Source organism: Aspergillus nidulans, chromosome III (assembly GCF_000011425.1).
Source record: "Aspergillus nidulans FGSC A4 chromosome III".
NCBI lineage: Eukaryota > Fungi > Ascomycota > Eurotiomycetes > Eurotiales > Aspergillaceae > Aspergillus > Aspergillus nidulans.
Window position 1 is genome coordinate 1,892,234 of NC_066259.1, and position 18,162 is coordinate 1,910,395.

The window sequence follows — 18,162 nt, forward strand, 5'->3', positions numbered from 1 at the left end:
CATGTCTCGTGATGGTCATGTTCATGTTCATTTCATTGTATGGCTTTTTCTGACTTGTGTGCTCGAGTCCATCAAGACAGCCTCGCCAATACTCTGCTTGAGCTTCTCGCGCCGGACTTCGCGCCTTCCCTCGACTCGTTGTTGTATTGAGCGTCGAAGGCGCCAACGGAGAGACCGCGCAATGCCAGACCGGAATCGTAGTCGCCACCTCGGCACGGCTGGGAATCGGCGCTGGTGGAGCGAGGTTTGGGAGTACAAGGCCTCCGGTGAAAAGATGCCGCTTCCAATGAGCATTGTTCTGTTGGCTCGGTGACCGTCGGTTCGCCGTACTGCGCCTGGGCGGGCAGCCGAGACAGGTGGGCCATCGAATACAACCCGCTTCTGCGGCATTCCTAATGAGTTGCTAATGATCTCGTCTGGCTGTTTGAGGTTCCGCGGTCTGGAGTTGCCTTCTTCAGGTGACAGGGAGTCCGGAGAGTCATCCCAGAATCGGCGCGGACGCCAGAAGGGCTGCGATCGCCCGTCAATGTCTTCGCCAGCTTTAGGGTTCCTGGCTGAATTGAGTGAAAGTGTCCGCACGAACGAGTTGAAGGACTCAGACCGAGGTCGGGCAATCCACGGCCGTCTCTTGGAGCTTGGACGACGATCAATACCATTGGTTGGGTCTTTTCCATTAGTCACTTCTCCGGGTAGCTGGTCAAAATCGACGAAGTTATCAGCAGCTGCAGAGACTGGCGGTTTTGGCGGTGGCCGAGGGTTCCGCAATGGAGAATCCACATCAGTAGTCTGTTGGGTGTTATCGGGGGTCTGGGGCTGTTCAGCTTGTTGTAGCTGTGCTCGAAGGTTGCTTTGTCCATGTGGATTGACAAGTAATAGAGACTCATTGTTATGCGGGAAGATGGCCACTCTCCTCACTTCGCTAATCTCGAACGGACCAGGTGATGACGATGGGACTGAATGAGGCGTGAAAGGCACTGACGGTGGCCGCAAATAGCTCATATCTTCTACGCCAATTACGATGGACTGAGTCTTGAGGATATCTGACGCATCATGCTGATCGAGGCTAGGAGAGTCCACTGGTATAGATGGAGGCTGTACTTTCTCAGGTTGGTGCTGTTTCTTGACTTGTTCCAATGCGAGATTATGGCTCCGTAAACTCTCCGAGGTCAGAGAAGTTGCTCGAGAATTGTTTTGACTTGTAGGCGCGGATAGTGAAGAGCTGCGGGGCGGAACATGTGGTCGACTCAGGCCGCGGCCACGATCGTCATCGCTGACACGCGATTCGGACACGGTGCGTTTTCCACGTGGAAGATCCTGAGAGCCGACCCGGCTTCCGGGTACGGCAGGCGCGTGTATGGACGGCCGAGAGCGCGATATAGACGGGTTCTTGCTCGACGAGTTTGAAGGGCCCTTGAGTGACGAGTGTCGCTGAGGGATCACTACTACTGGCACCACATCCACAGACTGCTGCGGAACACCCAGAGTTGAGCTTACGGAGACAGACAACTCCGACGAAACGCTTCTCCGGTCATTTTCTGTAATCCGATTAGGTTTGTGACTCAGCCGGCGGCCTAGATCCGAGCTGGACGTAATAGACGTGCGCTCGGACGCTGTAATCGGAGAGCTCGCGGAGCGTAGAGATGATCTCTTCTCTGTATGTCGCAGAGCGCGCCGAGCTGGCCTGGGTTTATCAACGATCACTGCTTCGATCGTCGAGGATGCGGATACCCCCGAAAGACGTCTATGATCCTCTAGCCGAGCCAGCTCATCATCCGCGGACGGCCAGCCGATCTCTTGACGAAACTGATCCAAAGCCGGGCTGTCATCGGGATGCTGAACATGAGCCACGCGGTCCCGTAAGCTTCTTCTTCCACGCGCTGATGCGTCAATGTCGGTCACAGTAGAATCGGCTGCGTTGCGAGTTCCCTTCGACTTGTCACGAGTTGGCTTGACACAAAGTTCCGAAGCCTGACCATTCGCCAGGTTTTGTTTGCGTGAAATATCGGCCGTAGCTAGAGGTTTCTTTTCAACGTGCTTTTCGACTTTTGAACGCGGCGATTCTCGGAAGAGCTCCCTAGCCGCTAGATCCTTCGTGATTGCATCGGTACGGTTGGCTCGACTGCTTTTCGTGCTCTTAGTACTTTTCTGCGTGTCTGAACGGGAGAGCAATGGCGGCGAAGCGCGAGGAGTCACTGTTTCAGCATCGGACATCGTTTCGTGGGCCGTTTTGAATGATTCCGCCCGTGACGAAGAGGATATATACCCAAATTGGCTCAGCCCAGGTCGGTTCGAAGCCATGACTCGTGGAGGTGTTGTCTCGGGAGTAGGCGGGTGTGACAGTCTAGACGGCGTAAGCACATTTGTGACTGAGTGGGAAGAAAGAGTCGATTTTTGTGCACTAGCTCCGGTCGGATTTTCGTTCTGGGTGATGCCAGGTGGTGTCAAAGGGAGAATTGGCACGGCCATAGGAGGTAGGCCGCCTGAAAAATGGCCATCGTGTTCCGTAGGTGACGATTGGGAGAATTGTCCATGAGGATTGGTATTTGTCCGACGGGGCAGCGACTTGTGGGATTTCAGCAGGAGCCTATCTGGATGTTCTGACGAGGCGGGAGAGGAAACGACCTCGATGCTGGGCATTCTGACGAGCTCACGACGCCCCGGTGAGTGCGGCGGAGTTTAAGAAAGAAAAAAAAAATTGCCAGACGGGGAACCGCGGTCACAAATACTGGCGATTGTCAATTGGAGTGAGGATCATGACACTTAAGTCGTTTCAAGAACATTCGGAGGGGACCAGTCGGCGAGGGCGCATAGCGGAACAGGGCATCAGTCAAGACCGAACCTTGACCCCAACTGAAGCTGCAAAGAATGTACTCTGTATCTTAGTACCTCTCGTAATCCTCCCTGAATTCCCCTGTCGTAAAGAATGAGTCGGATGCAGGTTGGATGAGAATTGCAGGGTGAGACGCAAGGAAGTCAAGATGAGCCGATGGACGACGAAGCCGCTGGCCGCCCGCGTCTCACAAAGAAGCCGGCGCTCGAATAGCAAACAAACGAATCAGAGTCAGGAAGGACGTTCAAGGAAACAGATCATTCGCAGCCGAAGGAGTCAAGAAGGAGATGCAAGTCTGAGTGGCTGAGGCGGCCAAGGACTGTCTGCAGGAAGCGATCCTTTAGTGACAGTTGGACGACAGCAACGGAGGGCAGCCTCTGTCCACGTTGCCGGCAAAAGCAATTCGTTCCTGAATCCAGTCGGTAGCCGGGTGTTATCAGCGTGGCCATAAATAGGAAGATGAGGCTGCAGAGATGGATATCGGGAATATCTCAATATTGGACGCGATGCATCATCCACAGTCGAAGTGGGCCGAAAAGTAACACTCTGGGGCGCCCGGTCACGGGATCCCAACTCCAGGTTCGCTACCTATACAAAGACTGATCAGAATACAGACCTACACCGTACAAGAACTCCTTTAAAATCCCATGTATAAAGCGGAGGAATTCAATAACCATCTTAAAGGATGGATAATATCCCGTTCGTCAGAAAAATCACTGTAAATCTCCCAAGTCACACAGCACATCCCACTATCCTCGGTTGAAAAACAGTTCCTCCAAACCCAACTTGTATTTTACACCAGTCTAGTCACTATCCGGTCTAATCTTGTCTAATCTTTTAGAAAACTTGGTTAGCGCTCTGCCTGGTCACCAGATCAAACCCAGCCGGACGCTATACTACTCCAGTACCAGCCAAACGGCCGAACGGCCTACAGCCTCTCCAGAATGCTTAGTCATGTATGATTGCTACGACGTCATACCTGCCTCAAACCCATGACGAGATCCGTTCATAATTGTTAAACATAATAAAAGAGACAGTATTACAGAGGAGGTACTTCTTAGATACTGAGCATTGGAGATATGAACTTATGATACCATAAGCAAGCCGTTACTGTACGGCGTCTGACGTCGTGATCCGCTATGCCGTCATTCTCCAGCTCCTACTCTCGGGTACGAGAGTCCAGTGGCCGACTCCTGTAAGTCATAACTCCCAATTCCCCACCATCATCGATTGTGGCATATCATTCTGCTTTCCAGACTTGCCTTCGCACGGCTCTGATTGACTGAAGCAGAACGCGTTCCCTTCCGACCATTAGATCTCGTTGCTAGTCCTCAGTTTTCGTTCAGGATTTGCCGTCTCGCACCGTGAAACTTCCAATTCGGCTCCGTTGGCGGGGTATCAGTTTCAGACACTTTGACGTTCACAGCAGACCTACAATTATTTATTCAGAAATAATCCCAGTGCAAAGAAAGCTGGGCAGTACTCAGTAGTGGGTGACAAAGAAACGAAAAAAAGCAAGCAGCCATTCACGTCATTGCTTAGGCTGCTCTAATCCCAATTCCCAACCTTACCTAGTCTACTCCAGCTTCAGCCATCATTCATCATCATATCATTGCCTTGCCTCCTCGACCTTTTCCTCTTTTTTTTCGTTTCCCCTCTCCCATCATCTTTCCGACTTTCTTGATCCTTCTTCCTCCTCCTTGTTCCTCTTTGCTGTTCAGTTTTCTACTTACTATTCGCTACTGATTTTCCCTCTCGTGTCGCCCTCCCTTTCCTACCATGAGCACAATTCAGAGCCTGAAAAATTTCATACGTCATGGGAAACAAGCCCGCCTTGTCACCCCCCATGCGGAACCCACGACCAACGTGTCTCCTGTCCATGCTGAGCAACAGCGTCAGCCCCAGGGTCAATTCGCCCCCGCTGCAGGGAATCTAGACGCGATTGACAGCAAGCTGGGGGGTGGTCAGCCTCACTCCACACAACGCGAATCTCCCGAGATTCCCGTCAAGAGGGCTCGCGAGGCCGAAATCGAGCAAATCATCGCTGAAGAAAAGACCAATCGCACTAAGATGCCGCATTACCCAGGCTTAGAGCGTTACGTCCTGCTGGAGAAAATGGGAGACGGCGCTTTCAGCAACGTCTACCGGGCCAAGGATGCTTCCGGTGAATACGGCGAAGTCGCCATTAAAGTGGTTCGCAAGTTTGAGATGAACAGCACACAGGTAGGTCGTTCCTTTTTGTTGTCTTGTGATTTTCGAAATTGCTTGCCTCGGGTGTCCCTTTTTCACTGGCGCTGCTATTTGTCACGGACTGTTCGCCAATGCCGTTCTTCTCTAGTCTGACGCCCACCTACATCCCGACTTCAAAAGGAAGCCGAAAGCTGCGGAGGTGCGCTATATTCCTTCTCGATACCTCGCCTGAACTACGCTGCTCAATTCGCACGCCAATACACTCCAAATCTGCTTCTAGGATGTCTGCTAACTGCTGTATAGCGAGCGAACATCCTCAAAGAGGTCCAGATTATGCGCCAGATCGATCACCCTAATATCGTCAAACTGATCCAGTTTTCTGAGTCTCGCCAATACTATTACATTGTCCTCGAGCTCTGCCCAGGCGGAGAACTCTTCCACCAAATCGTCCGCCTGACCTACTTTAGTGAGGATCTCAGTCGTCATGTTATCGTCCAGGTTGCCAAAGCAATCGAGTATCTGCACGAGACATCAGGTGTCGTGCATCGGTATGGGTACTCTTCGTCGTTATCAGGAGCGCAGCTAATTTTGCCAGTGACATCAAACCCGAGAACCTCCTCTTCTATCCCACCGAATATGTCCCATCGAAACATCCAAAGCCGCGCCAACCTGGCGACGAGGACAAGGTAGACGAAGGTGAATTCATACCCGGCAAAGGCGCAGGCGGGATAGGTGTGATCAAGATTGCCGACTTTGGTCTGTCCAAGGTCATATGGGATACCCAAACAATGACACCATGCGGCACTGTTGGGTATACTGCTCCCGAGATAGTAAAGGATGAAAGATATTCTAAGAGTGTCGACATGTGGGCGCTAGGTTGCGTCCTTTATACTCTGCTTTGTGGATTTCCGCCCTTCTACGACGAGAGCATTCAAGTCCTTACGGAAAAGGTCGCTCGTGGACAGTATACTTTCTTATCGCCCTGGTGGGACGACATTTCAAAATCTGCCAAGGACTTGATTTCCCACCTGCTGACGGTCGACCCTGATGAACGGTATACCATCAAACAATTTCTGGCTCATCCTTGGATCCGACAATCCGGTGAAGAGACGCAAGCTGCTTCAGACGCCCCGCCACTAACGACACCGGCGCCCGAAGCTCGCAACCAGGCACTTGATGCCATTGCGGCAGAACTTGCGCCATATCCGCCCGCGAGTGCACAGCTGTCAGCCGGGGAACGGCCAATGGATTTCCGATCTCCTGGTGCAATTAACTTGCGTGAAGTCTTTGATGTTGGCTACGCTGTTCATCGACAGGAGGAAGAGGGCAAGCGACGCAAAGCTGGCCGCGGTTTCCGGCAGTCGAACCCGACCGCCGCGTTCCAGTCAGCACTTAACCCGCTCGATGAAGACTACGATGATGAGGATGGAATTGCGTATCAGACCATCGACGAAGAGGGCCATCCGCCTGCTAAAATGCAAAAGTCCACCCAGCAGTCTGGCGACGTTGCTGCGATGGAGGCTAAAATGCGGCAAACCAACTTGGGTGCTACTAGTCATGCTGCACAGATGCGGCAATCACACCAGCCGCGGGGGTATGGACAACACAGCGCCCAGGTCGCAGCCGCTGCCAAGCAGAACATGGTTCGAAATGCACGGGCACCATTCGAGCTCAGCCTAGACAACGCAAGTCTGCTAGAGAAGCGCGGCAGAAGACATCAAGAGCAGCCTGCCATGTAAGCGTCTCTACGACTTGATTAGGGTTCACGAACTCACGAATCCGCCGGGCCATTCTCTTCTCAATCTGATGACATCATGTTTCTGTTTCTGTTTTTCTCTGATGGTGGGATTCCTGTTGATCGGGGCATACCCGCCTTTGTTCAGGCGTTTCCTGTATCTGGTCTGATGTCTGGGTTTCGGGTCGGCAAAGCGTTTGCTATATTATGCATATATTGTTTTCGATGTCTTTATACCTTTGATACTGAGTTTCATACTTGGTGGGAGACGGTACAGATACTTGCGTGGGTCGTGTGCCAATAGTCCTGGAGTTTAGTTGCCACACTCCCCATTCTCTGCTTCCTGCTTGCATGCTTGCATAAGATCGTGAAATTTTTCTTTATTTTTGATGATGATGATACACCTGCTACGTTCAGTCCATTTGCTACGCTCCTAATGTTAGTGTCTACACATTATACATGACGCTGTCGTAAACCCTGACCATGTTCGTTAGCTCGCTGTCTTGCTACTGGATAAAGGAAGGGGACTGCGTGATGTTGTCTGTCTGAACGAATCGCTATAGACCAAGACTGTGAATCAGATCATTTGACCTATCCCGTTCTACCGTTCTCTAATAGCACGAACATAACTTACACTGTACCGCAGAAGATACCCAAGACAGTAATTCGACCCCAGCCATGACCTGCCAATCCTAGGAGCATTAACGTCGGATTGACGTATGCACCGGCAGTGGCAACCAAACCAATCGCCCCCGACTACTCCTACAGGCAGCCAGTTCAAGGATTCAAGGTCCGTTCCGAAGGGGCCCAGGCGCATTCAGGGTCCATTCCCTGTTTCTTCTCCGCCCTCGTATCTCTTCCCCTCTTATTACTATCCGAGATGATGACCCCTGCCCTTCGCCGCGTATCACGCGCGTCCTAGCCATTTCTTTGCTAAGGATTTGTGTAATGTACATACAGTACATTTGTTGCTTGTCTCGGTCCAAAAGCAGTTGGTTCTTCTACAGAGTATTCTGCTTAACAGAGACAACTCAGACGTGCCTCATAGTGCTTCCATCTGATGGCAGAGTCATACCTAAGCAGACGCATCGGTCGAGTATTGTACTCCGCTCCTACTACGCTCCATACGCAGGGAATAAAATAGGGTTTTTTTTCGTCTATTTGATATATAATCTTGTACGGAATATGTACAGCTAAGCCAAAGCAACCCAGCCGAAGCAAGGAGAAACATCCACACAAACAAGACAAAGCCAGAGCAATCCCATAGATAACAAAGCCAAAGATCTGGTATCAAAATGAGAAGGCAACACGCTTGCTTATCGCACTAGTACCTGGCGTGCTCGTTCGCTTAAACGCAGCAACATAAAATTCAAATTTTGAAACCTCGAGACAGAAGACGGCCGCTATAGGTTTACAGCGTCTGTCTCCCCCTGGTTTCAATGGGGAGGAAAATCATAGCCACGAAGGCGGCAAGGATCAGCGCGCCAGATGCATAGATCGGAGCATCCGGGTTCGCGCTCGCGCCGTAGATGGCCACGATGGGAGCACACAGTCCGGCGATTCGGTTCAGGCAGCTCGAGATTCCGCTGCCAGTACCTCGGTTGGGGGCCGGGAAGACCTCGGGCGTGTAGGCGTACAAGACGCCGTACATGATGTTCTGGAAGAAGGCCTCGAGAGAAGAGCAGACGAGCTGGATGTCCGGATCTGTAGACGCGGTGAAGCAGAAAAGAAGGACACCGGTGATCAGGGTGCCGGCGATCATGGTGCCTTTGCGGCCAATGTACTTGATATCAACAGTGAAGCAGGCCAGGACAGAACCCGGAAGGCCAACAATGGAGGTAATGGCGTAATTGCGGTAGACGATGTCCGTAGACTGGCTCTGTCCACCGCCGGCCCTTTGCAGGTATTGCGGAAGGAAGGCGTTGAAGAGGGGGTAGCCCATTCCGATGGTGGTCCAGCAGAACCAGAGGATCACGGCTGTTTTCGTGGTTAGCAAGGTCATGATGAACGGTTTCAACTGAACATACTGGTGACTCCGAGTCTCTTAGTAGCGAAAAGACCCCTGATGCGCTCTAGAGAGAACTTTGACATGTATCTCTGGATGATCTCCTTGGTGCTGAGTTTCTCGCGCGTTTGCTGTTCCGGGTGGCCACCAATCTCGTTGAGCACGTCAACAGTGAGCCAGGTCGTGGTGCGGTTCTTGTAGGCGATACCTTGAACTGCAGCGACAGCCTCGTCTTGGCGTCCGCGCGAAAGCAAGAACTTTGGCGACTCATAAAGATGGAAGAGGAAGAAGCGGCACACGAACATGACGAAGGTGAGAGCGCCCAGTGTCAGGACTAGATATCTCCAACCCATGTTATCCTCTTTCCTACACGGTCCGTCTCCAGAGCAAGTGTAGTTCGGGATAAAAGCCCAGGCCAGAAGACTGGCGATCAGATTACCGACCGGCCACCACACACTCAGCATGGTTAGAAGGTTTCCAGAAGCAAAAGGCAGGAACTCGAGGAAAAGAGCACCGTCAACGGGCAGGTTTCCACCGACACCAAGACCCAGGCAGGCATACAGCGCACAGGTACTGCGCTTCATTAGCTGGATATCATACGCCAGCGAAGATCGAGACTTACCCAACCCAGTTTGGCCCACCACCAGAGGCAAGACCGAATGCACCGCTGATCAAGAGAGTGAAGTTGAAGGCCGGACGGCGACCAATGATATCCGAAGCGATACCCCAGAAAGAAGCGCCCAGACAGAGACCGAGGAACAGAGAACAAGTCGTGAAACGGACATTGTTTTCATCGACTCCAAACTCCAGTGACAGTTGTGGCAACGTAAGTGCGACACCCTACCATGGATTAGCGCAGCACAAGACCAGCCCGAACAAGGCACCGTACCTGCAGCCAGAGACTACCACCGTCAGCAACGTAGCTTTGAATTGTACCGGGGCAACTTACTTGTCCGCGAGCCAACCGAATCCACAGAGACAGAAGAGCTCCCATTGGTATCGACCCATACCGATATCTTGGATAGCCCTGTTGATTATCTTTGACTTGCCTACAGATTCTCATATTAGACCTAGAGTCGTAGAGGGACGGGGGAAACAAAGCAGGGAATTTCTCGAAACAAACCGGCTCTTCCAAGGGAAGGCCGCAAATTGAACGTACGATCATAGGCAGAGTCCTGGCCAGAAGCAACCAAATCATTCTCCACTTCAGCGCGCAGGATCTCCAGGGTCAGATGGCCGTTCTGACTCTGCTGGTGGCTGTGCATCGACCCCACACCATTCTCTGCAGAGGATGACCTGTCGAGACTTCCAGCGTCAGTGTCTTGAGGGCCTACTTTCTTCTCTGGATCTGGGCTCGTCTTCGAATTCGCGGGCGCACTGGAAAGAGGCACAACCACGCCGGGGTATTCGTGCTTATCGTTTTTCGAGAACGGGTTGATTCCGAACGGCATAGTGATGGGTTTTGCTGCTATGGACAGATGTGCGGGGCGGTCAATCCGGGTCGATTCGTATCTACTGATGGCTCGCTGGTCGCACAGGCAAATCTATACCATCGGAATATTCGAACACCAGTCGATCGCAGTCGATCGCAGTCAGTCGCGGTCGAGTCGCTCAGGGTCAATAATGGAATAGGAATAGCAGAAAGAAATGCCGGGACTGTTGTCGCTAGGGCCAAATGGCGGGCGCAATGGCACTGGGCGAAGGGCGAAGAGTGAAGGGCGTAAAAATCAAGGCAATAAGACAGGCGTCGTGCTGCTACGGTACAGCTGGAAAGCTACCACTTGTCGAATGGAGCTATCACCTTGTCGAATGGCAAAATTCGAAATGGCAAATTCGGAATGACAACAGTAGTGAATAGTATATAGATGAAATGGCGGCGAACTGAGAACTAGACGTCCAGTTGACCTAATATGACACGAAGATATCAGAGCCGTGGGTCCTGGAGCGGGGGATTCGAGTTTCTTCCCCTGCAGAATCGAATACAGGAAAGAAGTGTCTCTTGGGGCTCTTTTGGGCAGGGATGGCCACAGTGAAAGAGGTGAAGAGGTGGGATGCGGACAGAAAGAGGAGGAACGAGAAGAGAGGTCATGAGCCGTGAGAACTCCGTATTTAAGAACCCAAATCGAGCGTGGGGGAGGGCAGGGGGAAAAAAAAAAAAAAAAGTGAGAGAGTAAGTAAGAGTGAGAGAAAGAGCTCGCTGTCGTCCATTCACAGTCGTCAGTCGTCGAAGTGATGGGTCTGTTGAATGGGCCCAGTGGCAACCCACCTTCCAAGTACGTAGATTCGCTACCACCTTATACGAGCGCGAGGAGCGAGTCCCCAGATACTAGAGGATCGAGCATAGTCCATATGCATCTGACGGGATCTGGCGAGCCGGTGAGCATTCTACGTGCCGTATCGCCTACTCTTGATAGCACCTGTCATACTACTTAGCGTACATTGAGAAAGTACCTACTCCGTATACTCACAAGCACGGATGGGGCGTCGGCGTTGTCCGCCTCCGGACGCCATGCGGGTCATCCCTCAGACCCAATATCTAGCGCAACTACAGAAGTTGGGCTTCAGATGCGAATCCAGAGGGCAAAGCACGCAACCAAGCGCCCAAGCATTGAGGTCATCGGCAGCCCTGACCCAAGACCCCGCCAGTCGAACCAAGGCGCTAAGCGATTAAGAATCAGCCACCGAAAGTATGGAGCTCTACTCAGGGTACACTGACCGGTACCGGCCTGTAGATGCCTAATCCATAAGGCCAAAAGTGCCTGCATTAGTCTCGGAGTCCACGTGCCGGCCGCCACTACGTCATGGACTATTCCCAATGCATCTTAGACCTCTTGAGCCGCCCAAGTCTCGGAAATTACGATCGTGAACTTTACTCTTTATCACCGCATTTATCACCAGTCTCGAAACAGGATTTGAACAAGGGAATCGAATCCTGATACTGTTATCTTTTCTTCTTCTTTTCTTTTTTTTTATTTTTTTCTTTTTTGAAAAGAATGTTGAAAAGGAAGGAGCGATAGACTCAGACCCCGAGTAGTTAGATGACAGTCCTGACATAACAGCGGACCCTTGACGCCCTTACAGCGTCCGTCCCGAGCGCTGCTGTCTCGTGGAGGATACCGTAAATAACGTCGACTTCCAAGTTTTCTTACAGGAACTGCTCGTATCGATAAATACTCCATACACAATAAGCTGCCGCCAGGCTCTATTACCTCGCACAGTTCTTCCAGTGAACCACTCGGGGCACGAGACAGTCCATGGTCGATCATCACTGGACGGTCTTGTCTTATTCGTTCTCCCTGAGAACTGGCCTCTCGGCAATATTGGTTTCGAGTCAGGTCAACCTAAAGGAACCTAAAGTGACCTTACTGTGAGGAACCGACTGCCGAGACCTCTTAGTAAGCATTGTCCGGCTGATGTTCGGCATCCCAGAGCCGAAACGACCGCGCAATATCATTTCCACCTTGTGTACAGAGTAGAGAGATGGTGCCTGATCAATACTGATGGTCGAATGACCCACGCTGGTTGGTGCGATTTGGGGGACGGTATTCTTATAGTAGCTTTCGCATTTATATGCTTTCGTGGGAAATTTGAAGATGTAGAGTAGTTACCTAGTAGATGCCTCTTGTCTACCTGTAGCGATGCCCGTACACCAGCTTCTGAAGCTAGGTCACCCATAGTACTCGGGATATACTCCGTCTAACTAATTATGGCCTCGGGAGGCTGGGCTGCACATGCTTATTGTATCACCTGACACTCGGGCCCGGAGTCATTTATCAAGAATACAGATTTAGGTTTCTTGTGGCCTGCATATATCCCGCTGGCTATATACAAGTACCTGCTCTCGAGTAGCTCTACAGTACCAGTACAGTAGAGATCAGGGCTAGGCGGGATCGGGTGGTCCAAGCTTCCCGCAGTCGGTCGTTCCTTCCTCGTGCAACGAACAACATCTCGAGTTCTCGATTCTCGATTCTTGACCTGCTTCGTCTCGAGCGTCTCTTCCATCCATTTATCATCGTCTTCACTGATATTTTCATCTGATTCCAGCTTTTGTGCTTTCTGCAAGTCTGAGACAATGTAAGTGCTCTGACCCCGTTCCTTCGGCTGCTCCTCTGACCTTCCTGATCCCGTTTAGTGTGAGCTCACCGCAAGCAAACAGAACTCCAAGAATGACGCCGGAAACGCCTGGCCCAAAATGCCGGCCCATAAGGCAGCCAAGCGTCAGTCCAGACATATTATTACCAATCGAAAATGCTACGCTTGGCTACCTTTCCCCGAGGAAAACTTCCACGCGGATCTCTAGGCCAATGAAAATGCGCCGTTGAGCCCTGTTGCTACTTTTTTTTTTCTCGATAAGGCCCTCAGCCTCTCCGCCTGTCAAAGATCATGGTCTTGTCTCGAGCGATTTGGTTTCTTTCACCACATTATTCAAGAACATCCCCTGCTGCTCTTCAAGAGAGTTGACCCAAGGAAGTCAACTCTGCTCTCTCAGACGCATAACGGGTACGCGGCAGAGCGGTTGTGCGGTGGAGTGGAAGAAGGTCTACCGCGGTCCACTTCGCTCCAAGCTCTATACTAACATGTCACCCAACCTCAGACAATACTCCGACGGCTCCTCATTTGAAGAAGCACAGATCGAGTCAACCAACGCCGGTGTTAACAAAACAAAACCGCCGGTGCTAGGTCGACAGCGGTCCAAAACTGATGACGATATTGCACCAAACACCAATGCCACCAGCAACTCACTGGAATATACGGAAAAGCCAGAGCTGCCGCCGGCGCCATATGGCTTCCAACCGCAGCGGACATCCGATGACGACCTTGACAGGCGCCTCTCCAGTGCCACCGCTCCTGATGAAGTCAGCCATCGAGCTCCCGCCAGTCGAGTGACCACCGATGCCGATGGCAACACTTATCCTGAAGGCGGTTTGGAGGCTTGGTTAGTTGTACTAGGCTCCTTCTTGGGCCTCTTCGCATCCCTCGGTCTAGTAAACACCATCGGTTCTTTTCAGGCATATCTTCAGACCAATCAACTGAAAGACTACAGCTCTGGAAGCATAGCCTGGATCTTTGGCATCTATGCATTCCTTACTTTCTTTGGTGGTGTTCAGGTAGGGCCCGTATTCGACGCCAGGGGACCACGGCTTTTGGTTCTTGGTGGCTCCGTGCTAGTGATGCTGCAGGTGATAACCATGGGCTTCTGTACTCAGTACTGGCATTTCGTCCTTTCAATAGGAATCGCTGGAGGACTAGGAACCTCCATGATCTTCACCCCTGCAGTGTCTGCGATTGGGCACTATTTCAATGAAAGACGTGGAGTAGCAACCGGCCTCGCGGCTACTGGTGGCTCCGTCGGGGGCGTTGCGTTTCCTCTAATACTGGAGAGCCTGTTCCCTAAGATCGGCTGGGCCTGGGCTACGCGAGTCATTGCTTTGATCTGCCTGATATCGCTGGCCGGTGCATGTCTATTGGTGAAGTCGCGGCTGCCAAAGAAGCCAGCCTCGAAGGAGAACGTTCTGCCCGATTTTCGTATCTTTCGCAGCCTCAAGCTCAGCTTCACAACGGCCGGTATCTTCTTCATTGAGTGGGGCCTTTTTATCCCAATCAGCTACATCTCCTCGTATGCTTTGGCCCATGGCACTTCTGAGTCGCTTTCCTATCAGATGCTAGCATTTCTCAATGTGGGCTCCGTCCTCGGAAGAGCAATCCCTGGCTTCTTTGCAGACCATCTCGGCAGATTCAACACTCTTATAGTCACAGTTGCATTGTGTCTTGTTTGCAACGTGTGCATTTGGCTTCCTGCCGGAGACAGCGTGGCCATAATGATTGTGTATTGCGTGATTTTTGGCTTTGCTAGCGGCAGCAACATCAGCCTTACCCCCGTCTGCATTTCACAACTCTGTAAGATCGAAAATTACGGAAGATATTATGCCACTTCATACACTATAGTGAGCTTCGGGTAAGTTAAAATATTCTCATTTAATTTGACATGATACTAATGTCTGTCTGTCAGCACCTTGACAGGAATGCCAATTGCGGGTGAAATTTTGGCCCGCTGCAACGGGGACTACTGGGGCCTGATAACCTATACGATCTGCTGCTACGCTAGCGGTCTTATCTGTGTGACAACTGCAAAATTGCTCCATGTTGGCTGGCGCCGACCTTGGATAATATACTAAATCAACCATCCAAGCTGCATCTCATGACAGCCAGCAGCTTCCCAACGATAATGGCTATTCCATTATTCGAGTGTCAAATATTGTTCTTGAGACGCGCGGTCCACCTTAGAAATGCCAATCATTCTTGTCAATTATCGCTTGACGACGTACGCTGAGGATCTAGGCTCATATTGCCTGATACCACCACTTAGAGTAACAAATCAACGACAAACCTTCTTTGCGTTTCGTCGCCGAGACACAAGCCTTAGGGTTCCACGGATGGCCTCAATACCAATCATTCCTAGCCTGAGAAATGGGATAAGCTTAACCTTTACACGGTAATAAGAATGCCTGCAAGTCACAACGCATCGGAACCGCAAAGTGTCTTAGTATGCTCAGTCGAACTATCATCCACCGTTGGCTTTTGCAGTCAGCCCACGACACAATTCCCGCCATCTATCGTCATTCACCATTATAGCTTCATAATCACAGGGTGTCATTTCCCGCAGGATGGATTCATCGAACCACCCTTCCATGACGGCCTCCATGACAGTCTTCGCAAGCGACATGTCGCGTCAAAGTTTGAGGCTCCGTCATTCCTCTCCAGATGACATAACTGATGGCCAGAGTGCAATACAAAAGCCACCCACCCGGTGTCTGTCTCACGCCTTTCATAGCTCTTCTTTTGCGCTAGTTTGAGTCTGCATCGCTGTCTATTGAGCTAGTCACTTTTGGCTACAACCTTTCGTCCCAAAATGGCCCCGTTGCCTAGCAAACTTGTCCTCTTCCTCTCTCTGGGGACGCTGCTCCATCAGACGGGGGCTGCCCCTCAACAAGCCCAGAAATCGAAATGCGCTAACTGTGGACAACAAACTGTGACCAGCGCGGTTACTGTGTGTACCTCAACGCCTGTGGGCGGAGGTACCCAGACCCCAACTGCGCCTGGAGGAGTACTACCGACTCCCTCTGGACCGGGCGGAGGCGGAGGTGGACATCCCAGTCAACCTGGAGGAGGTAGTGGTACCCCAAGCCAGCCTGGAGGGAGCGGAAGCAGCACACCAAGCGTGACTGTACCAGTTCCTTCCGGTACCGGGGTTGAAGGAGGAGGTGGAACTCCAAGCCAGCCCGGAGGTGGAGGGGGAACCAGCCCTAGCGTTACCCCAACTGTGCCTGGAGGGGTAGTACCAAGTCCGTCTGGACCAGGTGGAGGTGGCGCAACTCCAAGCCAACCTGGAGGAAGCGGAACAAGCCCTAGCAGTACCCCAACTGTGCCTGGAGTAACTGTACCGAGTCCCTCTGGACCAAGTGAAACACCAGGCGAAAGCCAGCCTCCTGCTGCTGGTGGTGGTGGTGGTGGTGGGCAGCCTGGTGGTCCTGGTCAGCCTGGTGGTCCTGGTCAGCCTGGTGGTCCTGGTCAGCCTGGTGGTGGTGGTCCCGGAGGTCCCGGAGGGCCTGGAGGTCCTGGAGGTGCTGGGGGTCCTGGCGGTCCTGGCGGTCCCGGTGACCAACCTGGCGGAGGCCAGCCTGGTCATCCTGGTGGTCCCGGAGGTCCCGGAGGTGCTGGGGGGCCTGGAGGGCCTGGCGGCCCGGGTGGCCCTGGAGGGGGCCAGCCAGGAGGCGGCGGTGGAGGCACATGCTTGTGTCAGTGCCCATGTGACGGTAAAAACAATCATCCACAGGGACCTGGAGGTTGGGGTGGACAGGGATGGGTTGCAAATGGTTGGGGTGGGGATGGATGGAGCGAACATGGATGGAAAGGTCAGGGACCGAACAGTCAAGTACAGGACGGAGCCAGTTGGCCTGAGCATGGAGGCGGGGGGCCTCATAACCCCGAGAATAACAACAAAGTGAAACGACTCCTCGCAGCGCCTCGAGGTCAGGGTAGTGACGGACATTCGGGAGACAGTACATTCACGCTTCCCACAGTACCAGCTCCGACTCCTACTGACTACAAATCTGGAGCAGGTACTCCGTCTGCTCACTCAATTCACGGCCATAACGACCCTGATTATCGAGAATCTGACCACACCAATGCAGATTTTAATGATTCCGATTATAAAGATCCCGGTCGAAAACATTCCGGCTACAAAGATTCTGACTACGAAGATCCTAGCGACGATGAAAATGAGGCCAAATATCCGAAATATCACTGCTACAAGCACCCTCACGATCCCCGCTGCAAAGACCCCAAGTACATTGGCTACATAGACCCGAAGGCCCCCGACTATGATAAATACGCCGATCCTGGCTATGGAGGTCATGGAGGCCCTGGGGGTCGTGGAGGCCATGGCGGTTCTGGTTACGACGGTCAGGACGGTCAGCGTGGATATTCCGACTATAGAGATGAAGACGACAATGGCCAGGAACAGCCTTCGATAACTGAGGCGCCAGTAGCAGGCATCACTGGTGGCAACATTGGAACCGGGGCCGCAGCCGGAGCTGGAGGCGGCTACGGGAGTAACAGAGCTGCCACAGAATCGAGCACTCTGAGCTCTACCAGAAAAGCCACACCAACTTCCTCAGCTAGTCCGACCTCATCAGCGGTGGCATCGTCCACGAGTTCATTCCAACTGCCTACTATCAACACTAGGGTATTGCGTTGGTGGTAAGATGATTCACTGTCTAGGGTTGATTTTGGATTTGTGTGCTTACAGAGTGTACTGTAAGCGGAGGGAGGTGGAGAAGGAGAATGAAAAGCTGAGAGATTTTACGTCGACGAAAACGCGATAGGGAACTAAAAGCGTGAGGAGCTTAAGTCAGACTGTTTACTGCCTTTTCTCTGTGGGATTTGGATTTGAATCTGGGTTGGTGGGCATATAATATAGGTTTTTTTTTAGCTGCAGTGTAGCTGTAGCAACTACTGCTAGAGGCAAGTTGATGTGAAGATCCACCAGCCTAGGGTCAGTGCAGTCAATCCAGTTTTAGTTGTATCCATTACTATTTTTCATGTGTATAATCAAAATCAAGGAGTGGTGATTTGATCCATATCTCTGAGCTCAGGGCGGACAATCTGCCGTGACATAGGACCTGCCGAGCCACTATGCCCTACCATTTATATATATACGCATAAGCTTCTAATCACAAACCACATAATTCAATTTGACAGCTCTGGGCAGGATAAGTACGCAGTCAGATAGGCAGGTAGGCACCAGGAGAGCTCCGACAATACACCAAAGAAACGAGTACTTCCATTATAGCAGTCTGCCTGAACATAGTTTGTGAACATAATCCAATGCTCGTTACTCCA

General features: G+C 51.9%; 5 protein-coding genes across 5 annotated transcripts, besides 1 other annotated feature; 3 read left to right on the forward strand and 2 right to left on the reverse strand.

The window, feature by feature from the left end:
• Nucleotides 1-18,162: part of a sequence feature (contig 1.78 659..353456(-1)) that runs on past both edges of the window.
• ANIA_04484 (protein SPA13) lies at nucleotides 28-2,637 on the reverse strand (the record flags this gene model as incomplete). The annotated part of the gene is made up of 1 exon (XM_656996.1): nucleotides 28-2,637. The coding sequence occupies one exon, from the start codon at nucleotides 2,635-2,637 to the stop codon at nucleotides 28-30; it is 2,610 nt and encodes an 869-aa protein (XP_662088.1).
• ANIA_04483 (protein cmkD) lies at nucleotides 4,551-7,347 on the forward strand. Its single transcript, XM_050611715.1, has 4 exons — nucleotides 4,551-5,053; nucleotides 5,169-5,219; nucleotides 5,324-5,568; nucleotides 5,616-7,347. Exons 1-4 carry the CDS (start codon nucleotides 4,610-4,612, stop codon nucleotides 6,757-6,759), a joined length of 1,884 nt encoding a protein of 627 aa, XP_050467711.1. The 5' UTR covers nucleotides 4,551-4,609; the 3' UTR covers nucleotides 6,760-7,347.
• Nucleotides 8,167-10,211, reverse strand: ANIA_04482 (putative sugar transporter; the record flags this gene model as incomplete). Its single annotated transcript, XM_656994.1, has 6 exons — nucleotides 8,167-8,732; nucleotides 8,783-9,333; nucleotides 9,383-9,600; nucleotides 9,650-9,662; nucleotides 9,710-9,809; nucleotides 9,920-10,211. 6 exons carry the CDS (start codon nucleotides 10,209-10,211, stop codon nucleotides 8,167-8,169), a joined length of 1,740 nt encoding a protein of 579 aa, XP_662086.1.
• Nucleotides 13,338-15,045, forward strand: ANIA_04481 (protein amcC; the record flags this gene model as incomplete). The annotated part of the gene is made up of 4 exons (XM_656993.1): nucleotides 13,338-14,658; nucleotides 14,707-14,716; nucleotides 14,771-14,877; nucleotides 14,951-15,045. The coding sequence occupies 4 exons, from the start codon at nucleotides 13,338-13,340 to the stop codon at nucleotides 15,043-15,045; spliced, it is 1,533 nt and encodes a 510-aa protein (XP_662085.1).
• ANIA_04480 (uncharacterized protein) lies at nucleotides 15,671-17,524 on the forward strand (the record flags this gene model as incomplete). Its single annotated transcript, XM_656992.1, has 1 exon — nucleotides 15,671-17,524. One exon carries the CDS (start codon nucleotides 15,671-15,673, stop codon nucleotides 17,522-17,524), a length of 1,854 nt encoding a protein of 617 aa, XP_662084.1.

Bases quoted from the DNA above. Each gene is read 5' to 3' on its own strand.
- ANIA_04483 (XM_050611715.1), top strand. From the start codon at position 4,610: ATGAGCACAATTCAGAGCCTGAAAAATTTCATACGTCATGGGAAACAA. The intron at 5,054-5,168 runs GTAGGTCGTTCC...GTTCTTCTCTAG, and splicing joins TTGAGATGAACAGCACACAG to TCTGACGCCCACCTACATCC. The intron at 5,220-5,323 runs GTGCGCTATATT...ACTGCTGTATAG, and splicing joins GGAAGCCGAAAGCTGCGGAG to CGAGCGAACATCCTCAAAGA.